Source organism: Trachurus japonicus, chromosome 9, assembly GCF_045865225.1.
Source record: "Trachurus japonicus isolate A0001 chromosome 9, Traja_1.0".
Taxonomy (NCBI): domain Eukaryota; kingdom Metazoa; phylum Chordata; class Actinopteri; order Carangiformes; family Carangidae; genus Trachurus; species Trachurus japonicus.
The window spans coordinates 20,585,295-20,605,888 of NC_140915.1; the positions used below are offsets into that span (position 1 = coordinate 20,585,295).

General features: G+C 39.6%; 1 protein-coding gene across 1 annotated transcript in view; it reads left to right on the forward strand.

Moving 5' to 3' along the window:
• The window catches only part of oxct1a (3-oxoacid CoA transferase 1a), a 41,620-nt gene extending 21,484 nt beyond the window's left edge, over window positions 1–20,136 (forward strand). The window contains exons 10-17 of the mRNA XM_085786492.1: window positions 315–409; window positions 1,105–1,153; window positions 1,487–1,559; window positions 2,817–2,892; window positions 10,988–11,077; window positions 12,042–12,122; window positions 19,063–19,164; window positions 19,273–20,136. Of these exons, the coding sequence (XP_085642618.1) occupies window positions 315–409; window positions 1,105–1,153; window positions 1,487–1,559; window positions 2,817–2,892; window positions 10,988–11,077; window positions 12,042–12,122; window positions 19,063–19,164; window positions 19,273–19,308 (602 nt within the window). The 3' untranslated portion in view covers window positions 19,309–20,136. The remainder of the gene's footprint in view (window positions 1–314; window positions 410–1,104; window positions 1,154–1,486; window positions 1,560–2,816; window positions 2,893–10,987; window positions 11,078–12,041; window positions 12,123–19,062; window positions 19,165–19,272) is intronic.
• The last annotated feature ends 458 nt before the right edge of the window (window positions 20,137–20,594 follow it).

Genomic DNA, 20,594 nt, shown 5'->3' on the forward strand with positions numbered 1-20,594 from the left:
GCATTTTTTTAATTCAAGCATTTGCATGCTACTGTGATAGCATCGACCCTCCCCAGGAAAGCAGTCACAGCAATTAATAATCAATGGTTTGTGCGGACTTCTTTCGCATACATCATTCAATATAACAATTTTTGGTGTCCTGGAAATGTTAGAGCTATAAAGTTAAGTGGGTTTATGCATTGCCCACAGTCTAGATGTTTTGCGTTTGGTCACAAAACATAACAACATGGCTGATGGGTCCACAGTGGTAAAAGCGGAGGCTCCATGTACGTGATGTCATTACATGATTCTATCTTTAACTATAAGCTAATCAGCTAACCTTGGTATAGGTATCCCCATGCTGGCCAGCAACTTCATAAAGCCTGACATCACTGTACATCTTCAAAGTGAAAATGGGATATTGGGACTGGTAAGACGCCTGCAGAGAGTTTTCTTCCCCCTCACTTTCCAAAGCTTTGAGTCTCACTAAACAAGCTAACGAGCTGCTTATTTTCTGTCCTTTGTGCAGACAGTCATTTTAAGCTGCAGTAAATGTTCTCTAACTGAATAGTGCTCTGAGCATGTTGCAAAAATAATCACCATTTATTTAAGCTGTATCATTGCTAGTTGGGGCCCCTCATTTGAAATGGGCTGAGTTTGTTATGTAACAGATTGTGGCAGTTTGGCACTTTCTCTTCCATTTTTCTTTCTCACAATCATTATTTGCTGGCTGAGCCTTCAACAAAGGCTGCTGCTTCTGCTATCGAATGACTTTCCAATCAGTTGTGTTGACAGGAGAATGTAAGCGCCTACGCTAATGACTTATTTGTTGAAATTTCTTTTAATTATTACTGTCAGTTTTACAGAGGTAACTGCTCTCTCCTCTCCCCTTCTCCCTTCCCCTCTTTTCCCCTCCCTGCCCCTCCCTTCCTCCATGTCTCCAGAGGGATTGCTCCCTTTGTTGAACACAGAGAAAATCAATGTCTCATCTAATCAGAGAAATGTGATTGTGTCTGTCTCTCCCTTGAAAGATCATGGCCGGTCAGGCTGAGTGACATGTGTGAGTGTGGTTTGCGTGTCTGCCCGCCCCTGTGCTCATTCATGTCTTCATTTCTCTGGGATTAGGGCCCATACCCCGCTGAGGATGCTGTGGATGCAGACCTGATTAACGCTGGTGAGATTTACCGTAATAATTAGCTCCCAATGATAATTGTATGTGTAGATGAGATGTGGATGAGGAAACATTTGTCTAACTCAATTCTAGGTGGATGAACAGACCTTTTTTCTGTATTCCACACACTACGGTTAATATAATATAGTGATCATTTCATACTATATTCAGATTTACATTTAAAGAAATATTTATCTTAATGTCATATGACACCTCTGATTTCCCATTAGTATTTACATCAGATTCTCTTCTATTCATCTGGTTAATGTCTGTTGTCATTTCATTGATTGCTAAGAAAGAAAAGAAACCAAACATGTTGACCTGTCTGTTCTGTAGGAAAGGAAACCGTCACAGTGCTTCCTGGTGCCGCCTATTTCTCCAGTGATGAGTCATTTGCCATGATCCGAGGGTAAAGTCTGAAAACCTATTTGCTGACTAATGCCCGACATTTACATGGATGTATATGTAGACGGCTTATTAATATTTTTCATATCACCATGAGTCACTTCAATGAACCTCTCAGTGCAGTTAAAAAAACACACACACAGTAAACGCACTAGAATTATTTTCTCAGCAAGTTCCCCCTTAATCCAGTAATTTGTCACCTGCACCATAAGTCAGCTGTAACTATTAGTCAGGATTTGACCGCAGAACACAGCCGCAATTTGTGCCACTGGATATTAATAAACGGCTACTGTCACCAGTACAACCAGACAGAATTCCCAAGGTCCCTGGTTCTTATTGATTCGCCAGCTGCCTGAGATTGCCCACCCGCACTCCCTGCAGCATCAGTTCCGTTTGTCCACCCAGTGGAAATCGATACTGCTCATAAATAGCGTTGTCCAGTCCCAATGGCAGGGACTAAATGCAGCCACGTAAACGCCATGTGTGTGTGTGTGTGTGTTTGATAATGTACAAATACAGTTAATGTAGAGCCATGACATTACACATGGTTGATTGTTAAAAATTATCCCTGAAATTCTGCACCAGCTTCATCTTGACCTGGGATTATATTATATTAACATTATTACTTATTGGTCTCTGTATGTATTTGTGTTTCCAATGGCGAAACAATGAGATAATATGAAATTCAATACGATTTCACTCTAGATAACAGTGCCATAGATCCTTGTATAAATCTATACAACTGCAAGCATCAACAGTGTCACCTACCTATCCAGGGGCATTGTTTCCCTACTTTGAATATGAAACCCTAATTAAGAAGAAAGGGGAAAAGGAATTGCTTTGAGGACTGACATGCAGTACATATCAATGGAAGGAAGAAATAACAGCATTGCCTCTCGAATTATACTTATTTGTTATTCTAGTATTACATTTATATAAAATATGTTAAAGGCTATCTGTCATTATGGGAAGAAGTATGGTAATATAATTATAATGTTGCAGCTAGACCAAATCTGATGATCCACATTAACCTCCAGAGTAAATGTCCAAATATTTTAGAAACAACATTGGGTGAGAAGTTATTTAAGTGTTTTTTATGACAAGTTCTGCTCTCTAGAAAGCACTTGTATTATATGTTTCAGCACAAAAATGAGTAAATGTGGAGTGTGCTCCTGAAAAGTGGAGTGTTTATTTTAAGTTCATAAGTTGAGCTGAATCTGAAGTTGATAGCTGTCTCTCTCTGTTGTGTCATTCTCCTCAGGGGTCACATCAACCTGACAATGCTGGGAGCCATGCAGGTGTCAAAACACGGAGACCTAGCCAACTGGATGATCCCCGTGAGTTTGTCTTTCATGGTGCTCTGGTGTTTCCATCTTCTAAATTCATGCTTCTCTGCTCCATCTGCTGGGAGTCAACACAACACAATCACAATGGGCATGCTCCAAATGCTGCTTTGTGAAGCATTTAATAGTCTGTCTTTATTTCAGTTTGTTGCAGAAAGATGTTCATGCTCCAGGAATGCAAAGCTTTTTTTTTAAGTATATTTTTTGGCTTTTTGCCTTTATTTGATAGCACAGTATAGATAGACAGGAAAGGGGGAGGTAGAGAGAGGGGGAATGACATGCAGGAAAGGTCTGCCCGACGCGGGACTCGAACCGGGGACGCCTGCGTTGAGGACTGTAGCCTCTACATGGGGCGGCCGCTTTAACCACTGCGCCACACACCGCCCCAGGAATGCAAAGCTTTTAGGATTTTTCACTGCAAGTGCAGACACAACATGTATATCAGTGGAAACAACCACAATGTTAAGGAAAATGCTGGATTAGTGCCTCAACTACAATTATATTCATTACTGATCAATTTGCGGATTATTTTCTCTATTAATTGTTTTGTCTGTAATATAAAAAAGCAACATTTGTTAGAGTCAAATGGGACGATTTCACATTGCTTGTTTTGTCCATCAGTCACAAACCCCAAAATATTTTGTGTGTTATCATACAAAACAAAACAAAGTAAAGCAGGAAATTGTGTCCAGTGTTTTCGCAAGTTATCAGAATAATTAAAGAATTAGTTTTCAATTGATTAGCTCATTGGTTAATTGTTTCAGCTCTGCTCTGAATATTTGAATCTGTTATGTAATGGATAAATTAAGTCATACATTCCCAGGTTATTACAAGTTAAAATATGTTAAAGGCTACCAGTCGTTATGGGAAGAAATATGGTAATATAATTACAATATATTTATCTTGTAGACAGTTTTACACTTGAATATAATCTCCTTTTTAATTTTATGTTCGGTGATGTTTTGAAACTGATTCACAACAGTGCGGCTTTAGTAGTTGTTCAAGATCACCAGGACATGCTTGTTGGGGGATCGAGGGGTGAGGGGGGTGTTGCAGTGTAATGGGTGGCCCACATTATTGTTAAATGTTCCATCAGGTCAATTGGTCTTAAGACTACTGTGGTCACAGTCGTCCTCAGTGATTACTAAGGTCAAGAACCCATTAAATGCAGTTCAGTGTGTGAGGGCTCAACCAGAATGCCCCCCAGCACACAGCTGTTTTCTGCTTGACTGAAGTGTGCATGCAAGGTTGTTTCAGCCTGTGCATCATTTTGTGCATAGATGCATACTCTAAGCAGTTGAGTGGATACAGCCACAGAGTGCTGAAGATGTTATTATGATTCATGTGTATAAAAAAAATACAGCATGTGCAACTCTGTGCTCTGAATTTTGCAGCCTAATTTATTTTCTCTTTACCTCTACAGTTGTACTTGTTTGCCCATGGTAATTGCTAATTAACCGGTGCTTGATTAAGCACGTTATGCAGATATTGAGGGCCTGCAGTGGAGCTGTTGTACAGAGGCAGGGAGTTTATCTTGTTTGGCCATTCTAGTGTTGGACAGCTTGAACAGTAATATGATGCAGCAGCACAGGCACACATACCTCCGTCCTCACCTACGCTTCAATCTTCATTATCCCCTCTTTTGAAGGGATGGATGAAGAGAATTACATTTCCCACCTTCTGTGATAATGAAAATTATTCACTATCTAAAGATGGGTGCACAGCGTGAAATTGGAAATGTTTTACGTAGGAGTCTGGGATCCTGTACTCTCAGCGTGATTATGTTGATTTTGAACGCTTTTAATACGCAAAATGCAGATGAACATTTTCCAGTTGAGGGCTTTGAAATGCTTTTACATCTCCACTCAACCTGAAACATCTGGAAAAACAATAGCAGGAGAGAAAGAGGTAATAAAATGAAGCATGGCGCTTTGGATTTGGTGTGCTATTTTATCACTTAGCTGCTGGAGCTTTATCAAGCTGTCCTAAATGTAGGGGTCCTGCACCCTGTAATTCACAGAAGATGAAGACACCCGTGTTCTCTGTGTCATTTTTACCCTCCTCACAGATGTCTAACAGCCGGCAACACACTGATTTCAAAATGAGAACCGACTTTTATTGATTTGAATTTTGGCTGCCTGAGCGGTTCTACTTTTAGTTTTCACTTGCCGTTTTTATCTGAGAGGAGTCAACAGGTGAGATATCGTAAATGAAGGCGGACTCCAGTTACTATTGTGTATTTTTTATGAAAATAAAATTAAGTTTGCCTGTTGTCATCTTCAAACTGAGCAAAACGAGCGCTACATTAAGCATGTATTCCAAGCTCCTGGAGGCTCAGTGTAACTGCAACTGAAGTGCTGCAATAGGTCAGACTACTGACTATTAAAATGCAGTTACTAGCTCAAATGCTCATGACAAGGCCTGACGGCTGTTTTTAATGAAGGAGCTGCTGAATGCTATTGTGTTTTCTTTTCTCACAACTTCATGTTTTCTGCTGTATCATAAACACATCAACTCGGATATGGTTACTAGCTTATCATCAGTTGAAGATGTCCTGTTATTTGCACTAGTATAAACCTCTCGCTCTGTCTGTCTGTGTCTTTCTGTTCTCCAGCGTATGCAAAGGTGTGTGAGCTGCAAGGACCATTTTTGGCAACTAGTGTAAAAGCAAGAACAACATTAGAAATTGTGCCATTTGACCACTTTACCTAAAAATATCACAGATTAACTATTACTTTTTTATGAACATCTTTCTGCGTCTCATTATTTTATGAAAGAAAAAAAAACTGTTGGTCTTTTCATAAGGTAGATTACAATGTATTCACCAATTATACACTGCTTACAGATGTTTCCCAGTTACTTTCAACGCATTGCCCATTGTCTTTCTGTCACTCCCGTCTCACCCTCTGATTCTTGTCATTAGTTGTCTGGGTAACGAAGGCTCGTGGCGGACTGTCGCTATGTTATTAAATAGAGAGCCATTTGTATCAGACAGCGGAGACTGTCCGAGAAACTGAGGGGGAGAGAGAGGAAGGCAGTTGGTAAGTGGGAACTCTTGGATTGTGAAGGGGGTCATTTTCTGTGGTGTCTCTGCCGCTGACTGGAGAGCGAACACTTGCAAAGCAAATGAGGAAATTGTATTCTGTTGTCATAGCAACGCAAGCAGCCCCCTAAGCCTAGTAAGAGAAATCCAGTGTTAGTCAAAGTATGCTTTTCTCATGCACCAGTGCCACAGCAGCACATTGTGGAAACATCAATCCCTGCTGTGTAAGACATAGAAACAGTTTGTGAACCAATCCTGTCGACTCTTACGGCCAAAAGAGCAGCAGCATTGTTTTTTTAGTGTTCCCTCCAGAAGGAAGAGGATGTAGACTTTGGGGAAATTGTGAGACTATCTACACCTCTTACCCTATAATTGTGGAAAGATAGACCAGCTGTGTTGTAGTAAACCACAGTATAAATATGTTTTACTGTAGTTTCACGGGTCCCGCATGTTTATTTTTCATTATACTGTCTAAAAGGCAAAAGTCTTAGTTGCTCTCTGGGTAAACCTTGTTGGTTGAGTGGGACTGACTGTGTCATTGTCTCTGCTCTCACATGTCATGATGGGCTTCACCTCAGCAGGGCTGCCTACAACTTCAGAAGTCTTGTGTTATCTTGCTTGTGCACCACTGATACTGCCTCCTGCAGCGGCCCACATTATCTCTCACTTTTAAAGTCATTATATGAATGGATGTTTTGTGACTTACATCTTCTCTGACGCCTATTTAATTAGCATATGTGTAGGCTACTATATATCTGCTTCTGGCAAGGATTACCGTATTTCCAAAGAGACAGTTCAATAAGCCAGTTAAAAAAAAGTAAAATGGGCATTTAGAGAAAAAAAGTAGCATCTGTGGGAACTAGTGCAAGATGGTTTTCTCATTACAGGCTCTAATGCGAAGCTGTGAAATATGTAACTACAAAATTAATACAGATGTGGCTTTCAATTTTCATACTTGCTGTAATGAAATTTTGTGTTTGAATAGAATTAGGCTTTCTGTAATATGTTGTGAAATAAGTTAACAAAACACGTCTTGCTCAATTTTATGTATGAATAAAATTAAGGTAATTTAAACACTTGAATACCAGTTTAATAGGTTAGGAGAAGTCCCAAAGCACATTTTCATGTTTTTATGTGTTTGTGCTATCGAAATGTGTGTACATGCACACTTTCAACTGTCCTCGATTCCCCCCATTTTGCTAAGATTACAGCTGGCAAACGTACACAGTCATAGTGCTGAGGAAATTAAAAACCTGTGGGGCTTCAGTCCAACCAGCAAGGTTAATGTCATCAAAGCAGTGTTAATTAAAATGACTAAATTACACTCTTCTTACTTAGGACCAGGATATCTCTTCTTGTGGATATTGTTCCGGCAATGTTTTCATTCGTTTTGAGTGCTCTCATTCAGGTTCCACTGGTTGTACACTATGCATTATGGCAACATTCAAATTCAAGAGCCTGCATTAAGCACTTAATTTGGCGACATGGTCTTCCAACATATTTTTCCACGATACACAAGCAATGAGAAAACGTGCCATTTTTTGTCACCAGGCTTGTAGGTGAGCAGGTTAGACAAAAGAAATGTAACAGACAGCCAACCAAAAGTTAAGGCTTGATTGGTTTGAATAAAAATCACTTTAGTGAGCAGGGTGGAATAGGTTATTAGCTTATCTCGTCACACCGTTTCAGAAATTCCTTCTTCATCAAACACATATAACGATAAGTGTGACTTTTTGCTGCATGGAGCAGCTTAGATCAAAGTGGGCTAAGATAACCACATGCAAAGCTGTAAATCACAGGCAAGCAAATTCCAATCCTCCCCACAATATAGGTCACTGAGAAAAATACTCAGAGAGCAACAGAGCCCATACCTGTCTGAATATCTCCACAGTAATTTTACTTTACTGCAGAGCTTTTTATTTAACAGTGATGTTTGTAGTTGTAATTTTTTTTTACAATCCTCTGCATTTGTGAGACATTTGACCATGCATGCACTCATGCGCAAACAATTAGGGATTGACACAAGCTGAATTGTTGATCCTGCGTGCTTGGCTGCTGTCACTGCTGAGGCATTGTAGCTGCATCATTTCATTTTAAAGTAGCTCTCATTCAAAATTTGATAACAGTTCCAGTCACTTCATTGTGACATTTTCTGTTTCCATAAACATGCAACGAGTCATTTTTGTCCAATAAAATTGTACCTGCCCCCCCACAGTAAAAACACAATTATTTTTTGAGTTCCTTTGGATGTTTATTTTGATATCGATTCTTTTATTGATCATTTTCAGAGCAGTAATTTAACAGGAATGTTTTAATTCTCAAAAACAGACCCCCTCCCCTATTCACTTTGATGAACAGCAGCCTTGTTGCTAGGTGGAGTGCATTAGCAGGTGCGTGGCTCAGGCACAGTTGTAAATCCAGGCTTGCTACTATCAGATCAGCAGCATTATCCCCCTAGGGCCTGTGCACACACCAGCTACCCCTTTGACTGTCGAATAGGGCATTAACATTGATCATATGAAAAAGGACACAGCCCCCCCTTTTTGAGTATCACCTTTTTAAGAGTCACAGTAAATGAAAACACAGAGTAAGAAGGTGAAAGGTGGAGAGATTGCATTTAAAGGTTAAAAGTCAAATTGTATGCTGTTTTAATAACAGTCGATTCTGGTGGATTCATTCAAGGATGTTATCTAAGCTGTTACAGAACGCCACTTTCAACTGGTGCTCAACAGGATGATACAGTAAAGTATATGAAATTAAATGCAGCCTCTCCCATATCCACAGTTGATGTTATTCTCGACTTCCTCTACCCCACCTCCCTCTCCCGGCCCTCCTTTCTGCTCTGTGTTGATATCTTCCCCACCCAGCTGGCCTCCATGGAGGCAGACAGTATCCTTATGATGCACCACACTTGGCATATCCTCTGGTTATTGAGCAGAAAGCAAAGCAGGCTCTTCACATGATTGATGAGCAAATGGGATTTTAATTCAGTTACACAGCCATCACCCTGTGGCCATATCTGCATGTCAGCCTTCCTTATTTGGAAACCTTCTGTATTGAGAACAATGAAAGACTCGAAGACAATTTTTCACCCGACTGACAGTTCTGTTGCGGTGATAATCTTTGAGATTGCTTGTTTTTCAGATTAATTCAAAATTTTCAAGCACATTCTTTGGCCCTTTAACAATAAGCACTTTGTGATTTTATTTCCACTGCTGTAGGAAGCATCTTTATTTTATTCCCTCACTGACTTGTCACTAGAACTCTAGACATGTTGTAAAGCACCAAGCACAACCACAACTCATTTAAGAGGTAAACTAAAAAAAGGAGAATGCTGGATTTTGAAAGGATGCCTCCGTAGGTTTGCTTCACTGCATGTTTTGCTCTTTGTTCTTCACTCTGTTGACATTTTTTACTGAAATTACTTTGCAGTTGACATTTGGTTTTTCTGACAAAATCAGAAACAGCGGTTTAACTTAGATATACAATATGTGTTCCTCAATATTTTTTTTTAAACTCAATCAACAAAAGCCCTTAGCATCTGTCGCTAACTGAGATTTGGTGTAACCTGGTTTCCAGGTCAGTGACAGTAATACACAATAATATCTGAAAGCCTCCTCAACTATGTTATTTTATGACCGTGCTCTCTATATAAAAATGTTGTGCACAGTGCGCACGCGCACACACACACACACACACACACACACACACACACACACACACAATAATGGATTGACATGAACTGAATTGTTGATCCTGCATGTTTGGCTGCTGTCACTTCTGTGCAACACAGGCATTGTACTGTAGCTGCATCATTTCATTTCAAAAAAGCTTTCACTCAAAAATTGATAACAGTTCCAGTCACTTTATGTTGCCAGAAACATACAAGCAGTCATTGCGTACAGTAAAATGTATCCCCTACAGTAAAACACATTTTGTAAGTTCTTTAACATGTGTATTATTGTTTTGACTCTTTTATTGATCAGAACCAGAGTGGTAATTTAACAGGGATGTTTTAATTCTCAAAAACAGTTTTCTTCTTTGATTATCAACTGCCTTGCACCATCACAGACCAAAGAACTCTTTTATAATGGTAATAAATTCATCAGAATACTAAAAATACTGAAATGCTGCTGTATCATTATAGTGCGTCCTCTCATACCTTTCACCAATATGGATGGTGGCGTTTCTCTAACTGAATCCAAAACCATGAGTTTTGATCACAGAACTGCTACATTCAGAGGATTACAGGTTTGGTTCAATTAATTACAAAAAAAAACAAAACACACATATCGCTCTCACCTCCAGTGGTATCTGTCTGCTCTGATAGCTTTGCTTTAATTTGCCCAGGTTTTGAGATATCTTTCCTTTGACATTTCTGCCCGGTGCCCCAATACAAAGGCAGCGATTGTAATTTAGTTTGTGGTGTTCACAGCGTAGAAGAATTACATGCAACATGTCTTGCCAGAAGCAGCCTCCCTGCTACCCTGAATAATCCACAGAGCACACTGCCAACACTTTTCACTGGAGCTACTTTCTATCAAACTATTTTTTCTGCCAGAGAAATGATACCCTTTAAAAGTTTTGTTGAGTGTTGTAAATCGGTCGATTGTTTTAATGTGCAGTGGGTGTATTCACTTTGCTCCCGGCTTGTTTTAGATCTGTTAAACTGGAGTCATTCTAAACCTGTGTGCTTGGTTTGCATTGTACCTAGTGTTTTTTGAACTCTTCACTGGATAGTGGAGAATCATTTTAACCATGTACAGTGCTCCTGTTCTCTGCCTCAGTGTGCAAAGTTTCTGCTGAGTCTTTATTAATGCAGGGAAAAAAATTATGTTTTCTGAACACATAATGCACTGACGATTCTGAGCCACACAGCAGCTCTGTAAACGTTAATATATATTGATAGAGAAGGAGTTTTAGGGGAGTTATACTTGAATGTGTACAAACGCATGCATTGTATAAATGCTTTGCACATTTTGTAATATATGTTATGTAAAAGCTAGATATCTAACTTGTATATGTATTTCTGTCTTCCATTCTTAGGGTAAGATGGTGAAGGGAATGGGTGGAGCGATGGATTTGGTGGCTAGCGCTGGAACCAAGGTTGTGGTCACCATGGAGCACTCAGCTAAGGTGCGTATATGTCAGAGTGTGTACATGTATGTGTGTGTATGTGTATGTGTAGAAGAGCCAAGGGTTACCATAGCTCTTTTTACCAACACTGCTTCTCTCAAAAGACTCATTCCCTTTCTTAATACAGTAATCCAAATTAAATTGGCAATTTCCTTTTCCCATATTATTCGTAACTTCACCAGCAATACCATGTATCTACTTCCACGATAATGAGTGAGTGTAATGACTGATTTAGGATAATTCTTTTAATGGATTGCTTAATGCCTCTTTATGACGGAGCACAAGCTCATCCTGATGAGGTTCTGCACACAACCCATGTCCTGTTCGCTTGTCTTTGGCTAATTTAAAAATGCAAGTCAAGAATGGGACTAAGTGTTTCAGACACGGTTGAATAGTTCGACCAGTGCTCCAGCTGGGGGTGAATAACCCCCACAGGGCGTCTGACAATGGCTGTTGGCAATCCGACCGATTTGGTTTACTTTTAGAAAGTGCAGCCCGATATGATGCAAGGGCAACATAACATTCTACATTCACAGAAGCATGCTGTTTTTTGCTAATGGCTGCCTGTCTGGCGCCCAGCTATGGTCCAGATGGTGCAGCAGGTGAGCATAAATTTACTGCCCTGAAGCCTGTTTTCATTCATGATGGAAGAAAGAGGATGGGAGGGGTTTGAGTTATCATGTGCGCGACACGGGCAGCGTTAGAGGCATTTGGACGTGTGCTTTTATTTTCTTAAAGACAACTGGCAGGGAAACTGAGAGATGCACTTTAATGGAGTATTTGTTGTGTATCTTTTGGGGATAGGAGATAGTTTCCATAACCATCTGCATTTCTGGGTACATCACAGTTTAAGCTGCATCCCTCAAAGTATTAACACACAGTTTGACTGACAAACTTAACTGCATAAATTGCTTCTTGTTTAATCCTTTTTTTTTTTTTTAAATCAGCTACGTTTTTCTTTCAGGGAGGAAAACACAAGATATTGGACACATGCGGTCTGCCTTTGACAGGGAAACAGTGTGTGGATCGTATCATCACAGAAAAGGTGTGTTGTTTGTTATATTGTGTATACGTCTCACATGCAGATATGTCTTCATCATCCTAAATCTAAAAAACAGGGAGTGACGAATGCATGAGCTATTAGTCATACATTAGGGCTGCTCACTGACAGACAGTACCAGTGAGTAAGCTAGTTGGAAGGAAGCAGGATTCCTGGCCTTTAAATGGCCTACTTTGACATTTTTTGAACAAAAAGATTTGCTCAACACATCCATGAAGAGGTTGATAAATGTGGCTGAACATTTTTTTGTAAAATATGAAGCCACAGAGATCTAATAATGCTGGCACAAACACCAAATTGCAAACTCCCTAAATTTAATCATGCAGTAATTGCAAATATGTTTGATGAATTATTGCAATACCATGCTTAATTAAGGTAATGGAATCTTATTAAGCTGCTCCTCAGTGCAGTTCTTTCCCTAGTGATCATTTCAGCCATGTCTGACTAATCCTAGATAGATGTAACTTTCTGCTTTACATTTTTCTATGTCACAGTTGGCAGGGAGTGACTGAAAACAAATTTTGATCGCTTAAGTTTTGCAATCCTAGAGTTTGCGTTCTTATTTTATCACAGCCAATCAGTTCACCGAATATGTCCTCGCTGTAAGCAAAGGACAGACACAATGATCCCAATGAAACACAAGTCACACACATTGTATCCTTATCTTTTAATTACATCTCCCTCACACACACACACACACACACACACACACACACACACACACACACACAAAAAAAACAAGCACACACAAGCAACTGATAGATTGGTATGATGCAACCGAGTGACACAGGGAGATGTAAATTAAATTTGTTCAATTAACACTAATTCAATCTGTTGATTTGTGGAACGAGGCTCCTTATTAATTTTGTTGTGTATACATATAGTATATATATATATATATATATATTACATTTTCATGGTTGGGGTTGGGTTTCCCTTTTTATGTATTTTGTCGATACTCTTGAAATCCGCTCCCATCCCTGCCTCAAGTAGAGCCCTGAGGCTGGGATGAGCTGACGCTTGTGTTGTGGTTATGGAGCTGATCTGCAGCCATATACGCATCAGACAAACTTGGGTGGAGTTTGCACCCAGTAAAATAGATATAACCCCCGTATTACAGCAACATGTTGTTGGGCTTGGCAGTACAGGTGAAGCGGGGGAAAAAATAAAAATTCAAGCAATGGTGGAGCATGAATCATTCACATTCCCTTGAGATTGCGATTCCAGCCAAATATAATTTTAGTGAAAAACGTTCCAGTTACAGGTGCAGCTTATCTTGTCAGAAAAGTGGTTAAGATAGTCCAGGGATGTTTTTCTCTTTCAGAATATAAATAAGCAAAGGGTAAACAAAAATGACAAGGGTGGAAGTAAAACACATGAAGTGAAGATTGAGGGTAGAGAAAAGTTGGAGAGGGAATGAAGTGAACAGAGAAGAGAAGTTGTATAACTGATTAGGGGAAAAAAGAAAGGTGTGTGAGAGAGTCACACACGCCAAAATAAAAGTCCAAAAAGAGGTTCTGGTAGCCTGTAGAGGTGCTGATTTTCATGTCCTTATGTACTTTGGTCAATTCCCTCTCTTTCCCTCGCTTATTGAAAGCATGACTTGTCAGTGTGTCCAGCTTTTTTTTTTTCTTCTTTTCCTTTATTTTCTGCCTGTCTGTTCTTCTCTGCTCGGCTGGCTTTTGTTGTGATTGCGCAACATTTCTCAGCGAGAAGATTTCTGTCAACATTTATAAAGGTTAAAGCTCTTTCTGCTACCCTGCTAGCACTAGTACTACCTCCTCCTCTCCACCTTCCGTGTTTCATCTCCTGCTGCTTTCTCTCCCTCTCTATCCATTAGTGCTCCTTTCTTATTATTTTCTGCCTTTTTTTTCTTTGTGTTTTTAACAACTTTGAATTTTTCCATCATTCACAAGACAGATTTTTTCCCCTAGCTCCTTCCATTGTTATCATCAAATATTTCCTTCTTATTTCTTCATCTTCCTCCATTTCTTACCTCTACATCCCTCCTCTACTTGATTCTTCCTCTGCCACATCTGTGTGCTGTGAATACATTTGAAAATATATTTCTCCCTCCATTTGGCCATGCACACCAAGCCAGCACTGTCTATCCCTAAATGTAAGCATTTTGAAAACTCTCTTCCTTTGACAGTGTCAGTCTCTCTTTGTAGTTGAGACAGGGAAAACTGAGCTTCTCAAAAAACACTGACATGTGACTGTCAACCTGTCAGCCCCTTAGATATTACCAAAGTACTCATTCTTGGCAGCAATGTTAAGAAGCCAACTTTTTTGTCACCTCCAGCTGTCACAGTGATTCCTTATTTTGTAAACCAATATACCCAGCTGCATCAAAAAAGGTACTGTCACTGACATTATTTTTCTGTTTCTGGTGTCAAACGGCGTAAGTAGAAACTAGTGATTTGATTGTTGGTGTCCGTGCAGCAGGTCAGAATTATTGGTACTGGTACTGGTAGCTGGTACTGTAGCTTGCAATAACATCAGTCAAGTTAAGATGATTATAAACTTGTGCTGTTTTCAACACACCACAGTAATGCAAAGCTAGGCCAGTGACAACACTCATATTGCATAATTCAACTTAATAAAGATCCATGATTGGGGGAAAATTTAATGATATTTATTTGTTTGATTACAGATCCACAAATCATTAGTCTTTTGATTTCAAACATAATTAGTATTTTTAATTATTTTCTGTGGCTGTAAATACAAACCAGTCACCTGCTTAAAATATTAGCCTATGTCTGATCCGTGTATGTTGAGCCTGCATTGATTGCACAAGTGTCAATCAATAAATAATCTGCACACTATGATTTACGTCTCAGATGGACTTCCACTACTTCACTATAGCCGTGAGAAACATGTCCTTATTGGGTTTCTAGTGAAGAGTTAGAGGAGAAGAGGTACAGCACACTCAATGAAAGAAGACAGGGATGCAAAAAACACAAAAACTCTAAAAAATTACATCTCAGCTCATCCTGTTCAGAGTTATCCCAAATTAGAAAGCTTTATTCAAATTGGATGCAAAAATGATGAACCACACCTGCGGAATGAGAATGAGTTTGGTTTGACAAATACTGTGTTGATCAGAGATTGGGCTACTGACAGAAAATCTTACCTTGGTTTTCCCACATAGTATGTCTCTCCTGGTCATCCATGCGTCTGCTGTAGTTAAATTTGGCCTGTACTCTTTTGCAGTTGCAAGGTGAAACTTGAGTTAAACACACAGGGCTTTAAAATTAGCCTTCAAATCTGAAACACAAAAGAGTGAGTCACTTCCTGACAGGAAGTGATTACTCATTTTGAGAGTAAGCTTGCCTATGACAGGTTACTGCACTCCTTGCGGTATAATTTAACCTGTGATACAGCTGAAGGTAGAGCACCAGTCTGTTAACATCTTTCTCCATGATAACAATGAAGAGAAAACCATTATCTCTGATTGTCGGCGAACACGGGTCAATAAAAGTAACCATTTCCAAGTCTGATGAGGCCACATGTAGAAAGTGAGGATATTACCAGCACATTTGTGTCGCATACAAAGTGAGGTCAGAAGATGTGGTCACTAGTTGGGAACAACTTAAGACAGGTCTGAATCAGTGTAACCCTTTTTTATTCAGTGACCTGGGGTTGGATTAATAATAAACATCAGCCCAGCAACTGGATTTCATAGCTTTTAAATGGAATATTAGCCAACACCACTGTGTATAAAATTACTTGTGGGCTGCAAGGAAAATTATTGTTGTGGCAATCAGCACAGGAAACTCTGCAGTAGGAAATGAGGGACAATAAACCTAGTGGAAAACGGTGCCTTTAATGATCCTAATAATGGTTATCCTAAAAGTATTCTCCATTGGTTGCTATCTTTACATGATTAAAGTCTCTGCTCCGATTTATTTCCAAAAAGGAGAGCAGAAACTGGGGCCTCTCCAAACATGCCATCCACTATTCTCCCACCCCTCCACTCAGACGGGCGCACAGATGCTCGCTTAGACAATGTATTCCTGCAAACACAGCATCCTTGTCTCAGGATGGCCAGGAGCGACGGTGATTTAAGTGTTGTCCTAAACAGTGTTCCTACAGTATGATTTGAGACTCTCAGTAGAAGGAAGCTTGTTGTCTCAGGTGCCGTCTCTGCAGCTTCTCTATATAACTGGACCATTTTATGCAACATGATGCCATTTCTCCTTGCTTTAACCTCAGTGCACATGTTTACAAGCTTGTTCACTTGCAGCATTGGCACATGATGGATTATATGTGTATCTGTGTGTTTTTTTGATATTATCTTTTGTAAATCACATCACTTCCATGGCCTGCGGTGTTTGGGTTGCTGCCATGACAAAAATCTACACACTAAGCCTGCCACTGCCACTTTTTTCTCCCCAACTGTTATTTTGGTAATCATTTCCCTTTAAAAACAAACAAACTAATAAAGTAACAAATAATTGCCCATGCCATTCACAGATGAAGCAGCACAACTTCTGAATTATTCAGTTAATCATAATGGGCCCAGAACAGTGTTACCTGTGGCATTTTCTGTAATGAAGACAATGCCAGTGACAGCAATTACTATTCCAGCAACCAAATTGAAATTTAGTAAATTCAATGTTGCCAACAGATGAAGAATAAAATTATAGTGCTATGAGTTTTTATTTGTACTCGTCTCAAAATCGTGAAATTACTTTTATACACTGACAGTATAGTGGATAAGCTTTCCTGAAATGTATTTGCTGGGGGCTAAAAAATATTTTTTTGCTGAATGATGGCAGCTTATCGTTGACATTGCATGACATTCAGCCCACGTCTCACCAGAGCACACATGTGGCAGCCTGGCAGCATCTTAATGACTAACTTGCATCCATCTGGTTAATGGTGGTGACTTTGAATAATGTCAAGAAGGGTTTTTCAACATGAAGCATGGATATTAGATACAAGGGCAAGGGACCCTGTTAATTGCTTTTAAATTGATCTACCCACCCACACCCTTGTATATTTTAAAGCAGACTAAATCAAACTGAGCTCATGTTGACGTAACCCACCTGTCACATGTGCACACTCTACCCACCACCTCTGGCACATTTTGACAAAACCTAAATATTCCGTAATAACTTGCGGCATGTGTCACAATTAGAGATGCATGTCAGTGTCTGTGTTACCCATGAACCTTTGTTCCTTGTGACATTCCATCTGTCTTGCTATATTGGAGTGAGATATCTGCCTCCTGCCCTGTCGCTGTGTGTGAGGTTCTAATGAGCTGACTGACGTTGCCTGGTTGTGACCGTAGCTTGTTCTGTCATTCCCTGCTGAGAGAAGCCACAGGACCCAGCTCTACTCAGCGTGTCTGGCCTGTCTTTAAAAAGTAACTTTATTTATTTTTTGCATTCGATGCATTCATGGGGCTAATAACATTGCTCCAGGTTCAGTTTTAATAGGCTGTAGAGCATGCACACCTCCCTCAATTTGGTGTTGGTTAATAGCAGCAGTCTTGAACCGAGGGGAGTTTAATGAAATATTATTGCTACAACGTTGTGTGGAAACACTGGGACACTGGGACAACATGGATGAAAGGATTATTATATTTTAATAATAATAACTATAAATATACGTGAATCCAGGTTTGAGACGAGATGGCACGTTGGCAAGAACAAGTTACATCCCTGTCATGTTGGAACCACAGATAAGCCTCATGGAGTGAAAATGATTATTTTGCTCATAAAAAAAGACCTAATAACAGGTCTATTGCTGTAAGGTGCCCAACAAGAAAATGGAAAAAAAAATTCCAGCATTTGTGATATTTTGCACTGCTGTGTAAATGACAGGTATGACAGGATATCTCACTGTAATTTACAAAAAGGATTCACCTTCTCCTCCTTCCTACAGGACCAATGCCTTTGGCTATATGCTATATCAGACCGGTGCTGATGCTGAAACCTCAAGAGGCCTCATTTGTGAATCATACAGACTTACTTTTGTGTGTAACCTGTGTGTAAGCCCACAAGCAGATTTATCCATTTTTGTTAAAGCACATGTGAATATTTAGAATAACTCCTCACAAATCCCTCTGGTTGTAGGGAAGTGTGATACCAAGTGAGAAGAGGAGCCAAATTAACCATAGGAATTTACAGCGCTATGGCATTAACTGATAGATGACTGTCAGCTATGGCAGCTGAAAAGATGCTTCACCCTCTACCCACTGTCACTGGGGGATAATCCAGTGTTTTCATTTGAGTTTAATGTAAATATGAGGATTTTTTTGGCTCTGAAATGAAAGTCTTATCAAACATGAATTTTCAAAGGAATTACTTTACAGGGTGGAATTCAGTTATTTAAAATGAACACAGACCTCCATTTACCTCCTTAATGCCAGCAATGCATATCTCATCCCTCTTCTGTTGTGCTACATGACTAAGCCACCTGCACAATATGAGAGCCATAATGGTTCATGGGGCAGGGAGTCGTGACTCAAGCAGATCTGTTAATGACATTTTTTGTTTTTGCTTGACTCATTCTGTATCGGTGATGCATTTTTATTTTTTTATTTCCGTTTCAGTGCCATTGTTGTAAAGCAAATGTATTTTCTTTTTGTTAAAAGTAGTGCAGCAATTAAAACATAATTGCTCACTTCTTTTTTGAGGTGTCCCAACCTCAGAAGTTGAGGGCCACTCACTGAGAACCTTTCTGGATGTGTCACCAATAATTGCAGCTAATTTGTCATCTATGTGTGACACTGAAGAGGAGCTCTGCCCCCCTTGTCTGTGACTTTTTTTTTTAGTGGAGGGAAGGCGAGAGCTCCCACATCTTTGTCTGTAATCCTGTTGTCCACACGTCAAACCCATTTATTAAGGAAATGATCAAACTTCCATTTGTATCTTTGTGTATTCATTCTTTTTTTCCTTCCCTCTCTTCCTGCTAGGCTGTGTTTGATGTTGATAAAACAAAAGGCCTGACTCTGATAGAAGTATGGGAGGGACTTACTCCTGATGATATCAAGGCATGCACTGGCGCACATTTTGAGGTGAGGGCAGTTTAACATGTTTGTATACCGAGGATCCCGTTCCACATTCCACTGTCTAATGATGATCCTAACCATAATTAATTTCCTTTCTGGTCTGGTGTGTTCCAGGTGTCTCCCAACCTGAGAAACATGCAACAAATCTAGAGGAGCCGGCAAAGGGTCTGAGATGTGTTTTCGGTTTGTGTCACTTCATTTCTCTGTGATGAATAGTTGGTGATTTAGCAGCCTTAGATGGATCAAATAAACTTCAAAACCACAAGTGCTTCTGCTCAGCTCCCAGGTAATCAGCAAGCAAATATCAACAGGCTTCAGTCCTCACTAATATTAACTGAATTTGAGCCAACGTGCATGGTTCTTTCTTCTGATATTATGTGTCAAATGGTAGGGAAAGCTTGCATTGTTGCCTTTAACACCATTAAGTTACTATTTTTTACTGATGTTTGTGCAACTGTTACCAAACAAGCCATCTGATATTACAATAAAAATAGGTCTTTTTTAAATATATATATAACATTACTTGGTACTGTGAACAAAAAATATGCAATTAGCCACATGAATATTTCAACTCATGTATCATATTTACCATAAAATCAATAAGCTACTCTAATATGATACACAGAACTGACATGTGTCATAGGTCAGGTAATTTCTCATTCAGCTGATGGGAGTATGTATGTTTTAAACTTGTGCTGCACCAAGTAATGTATACAAGATATCTTTTCTCCATTTAGAACATGAATTAGATGCAGTAATAAGGTGGGATGATCAGCACTGCCACAAGGACAAACTATTTAAAATATGTCAACTCTTTTTTTTTTAGCTGCATATGTTTCAGATGTTGTTGAGTTGATGGGTATGTCATACATTTCAGCCATGAAACAAGAAGCCTCAACATTTTGTACTCAGACATTTGCTGTTTTCTTTTCCTGCCTTTGTATATACAATAAAACACAGCCCTGTGTGCTGAGTGGGACAAGAGGAGTTTCATTGTTTCTTTTTTCTAAATCTGGATAAAAAAGAATCTTATAACCAACAATAGTCGGCTTGCGCATTCAAATTATTCACCTCATCAAATCACACAGTAATTGAAAGCAAATGACAGCTTTGAAAGTGATGGTTTCTGACACTCTACAGGTTAGAGCTGTCTATATATGGACGGTGGGCTTACATTGACTGATTCTTGATGTGATTTCTCAACTCGAGTAGAGAGGCGCTGCCATTACCTGAGGGCTGTTACATAACTGAAGAATTCAAGCCAGTGGGCTTTGGGGATCAAGAAGATCAAATGGGTGGAGATCATCAAGCAGAAAAATGGAAGAAAGTGACAGGGGCTGTTGCCATCAGCTGTTGATGTTAATCCAGCACATCTCTTCATGAGTCAAACCAGAAAGGTAGCCTAATATGCTGAATTTTTCAACCTATTTTTCATA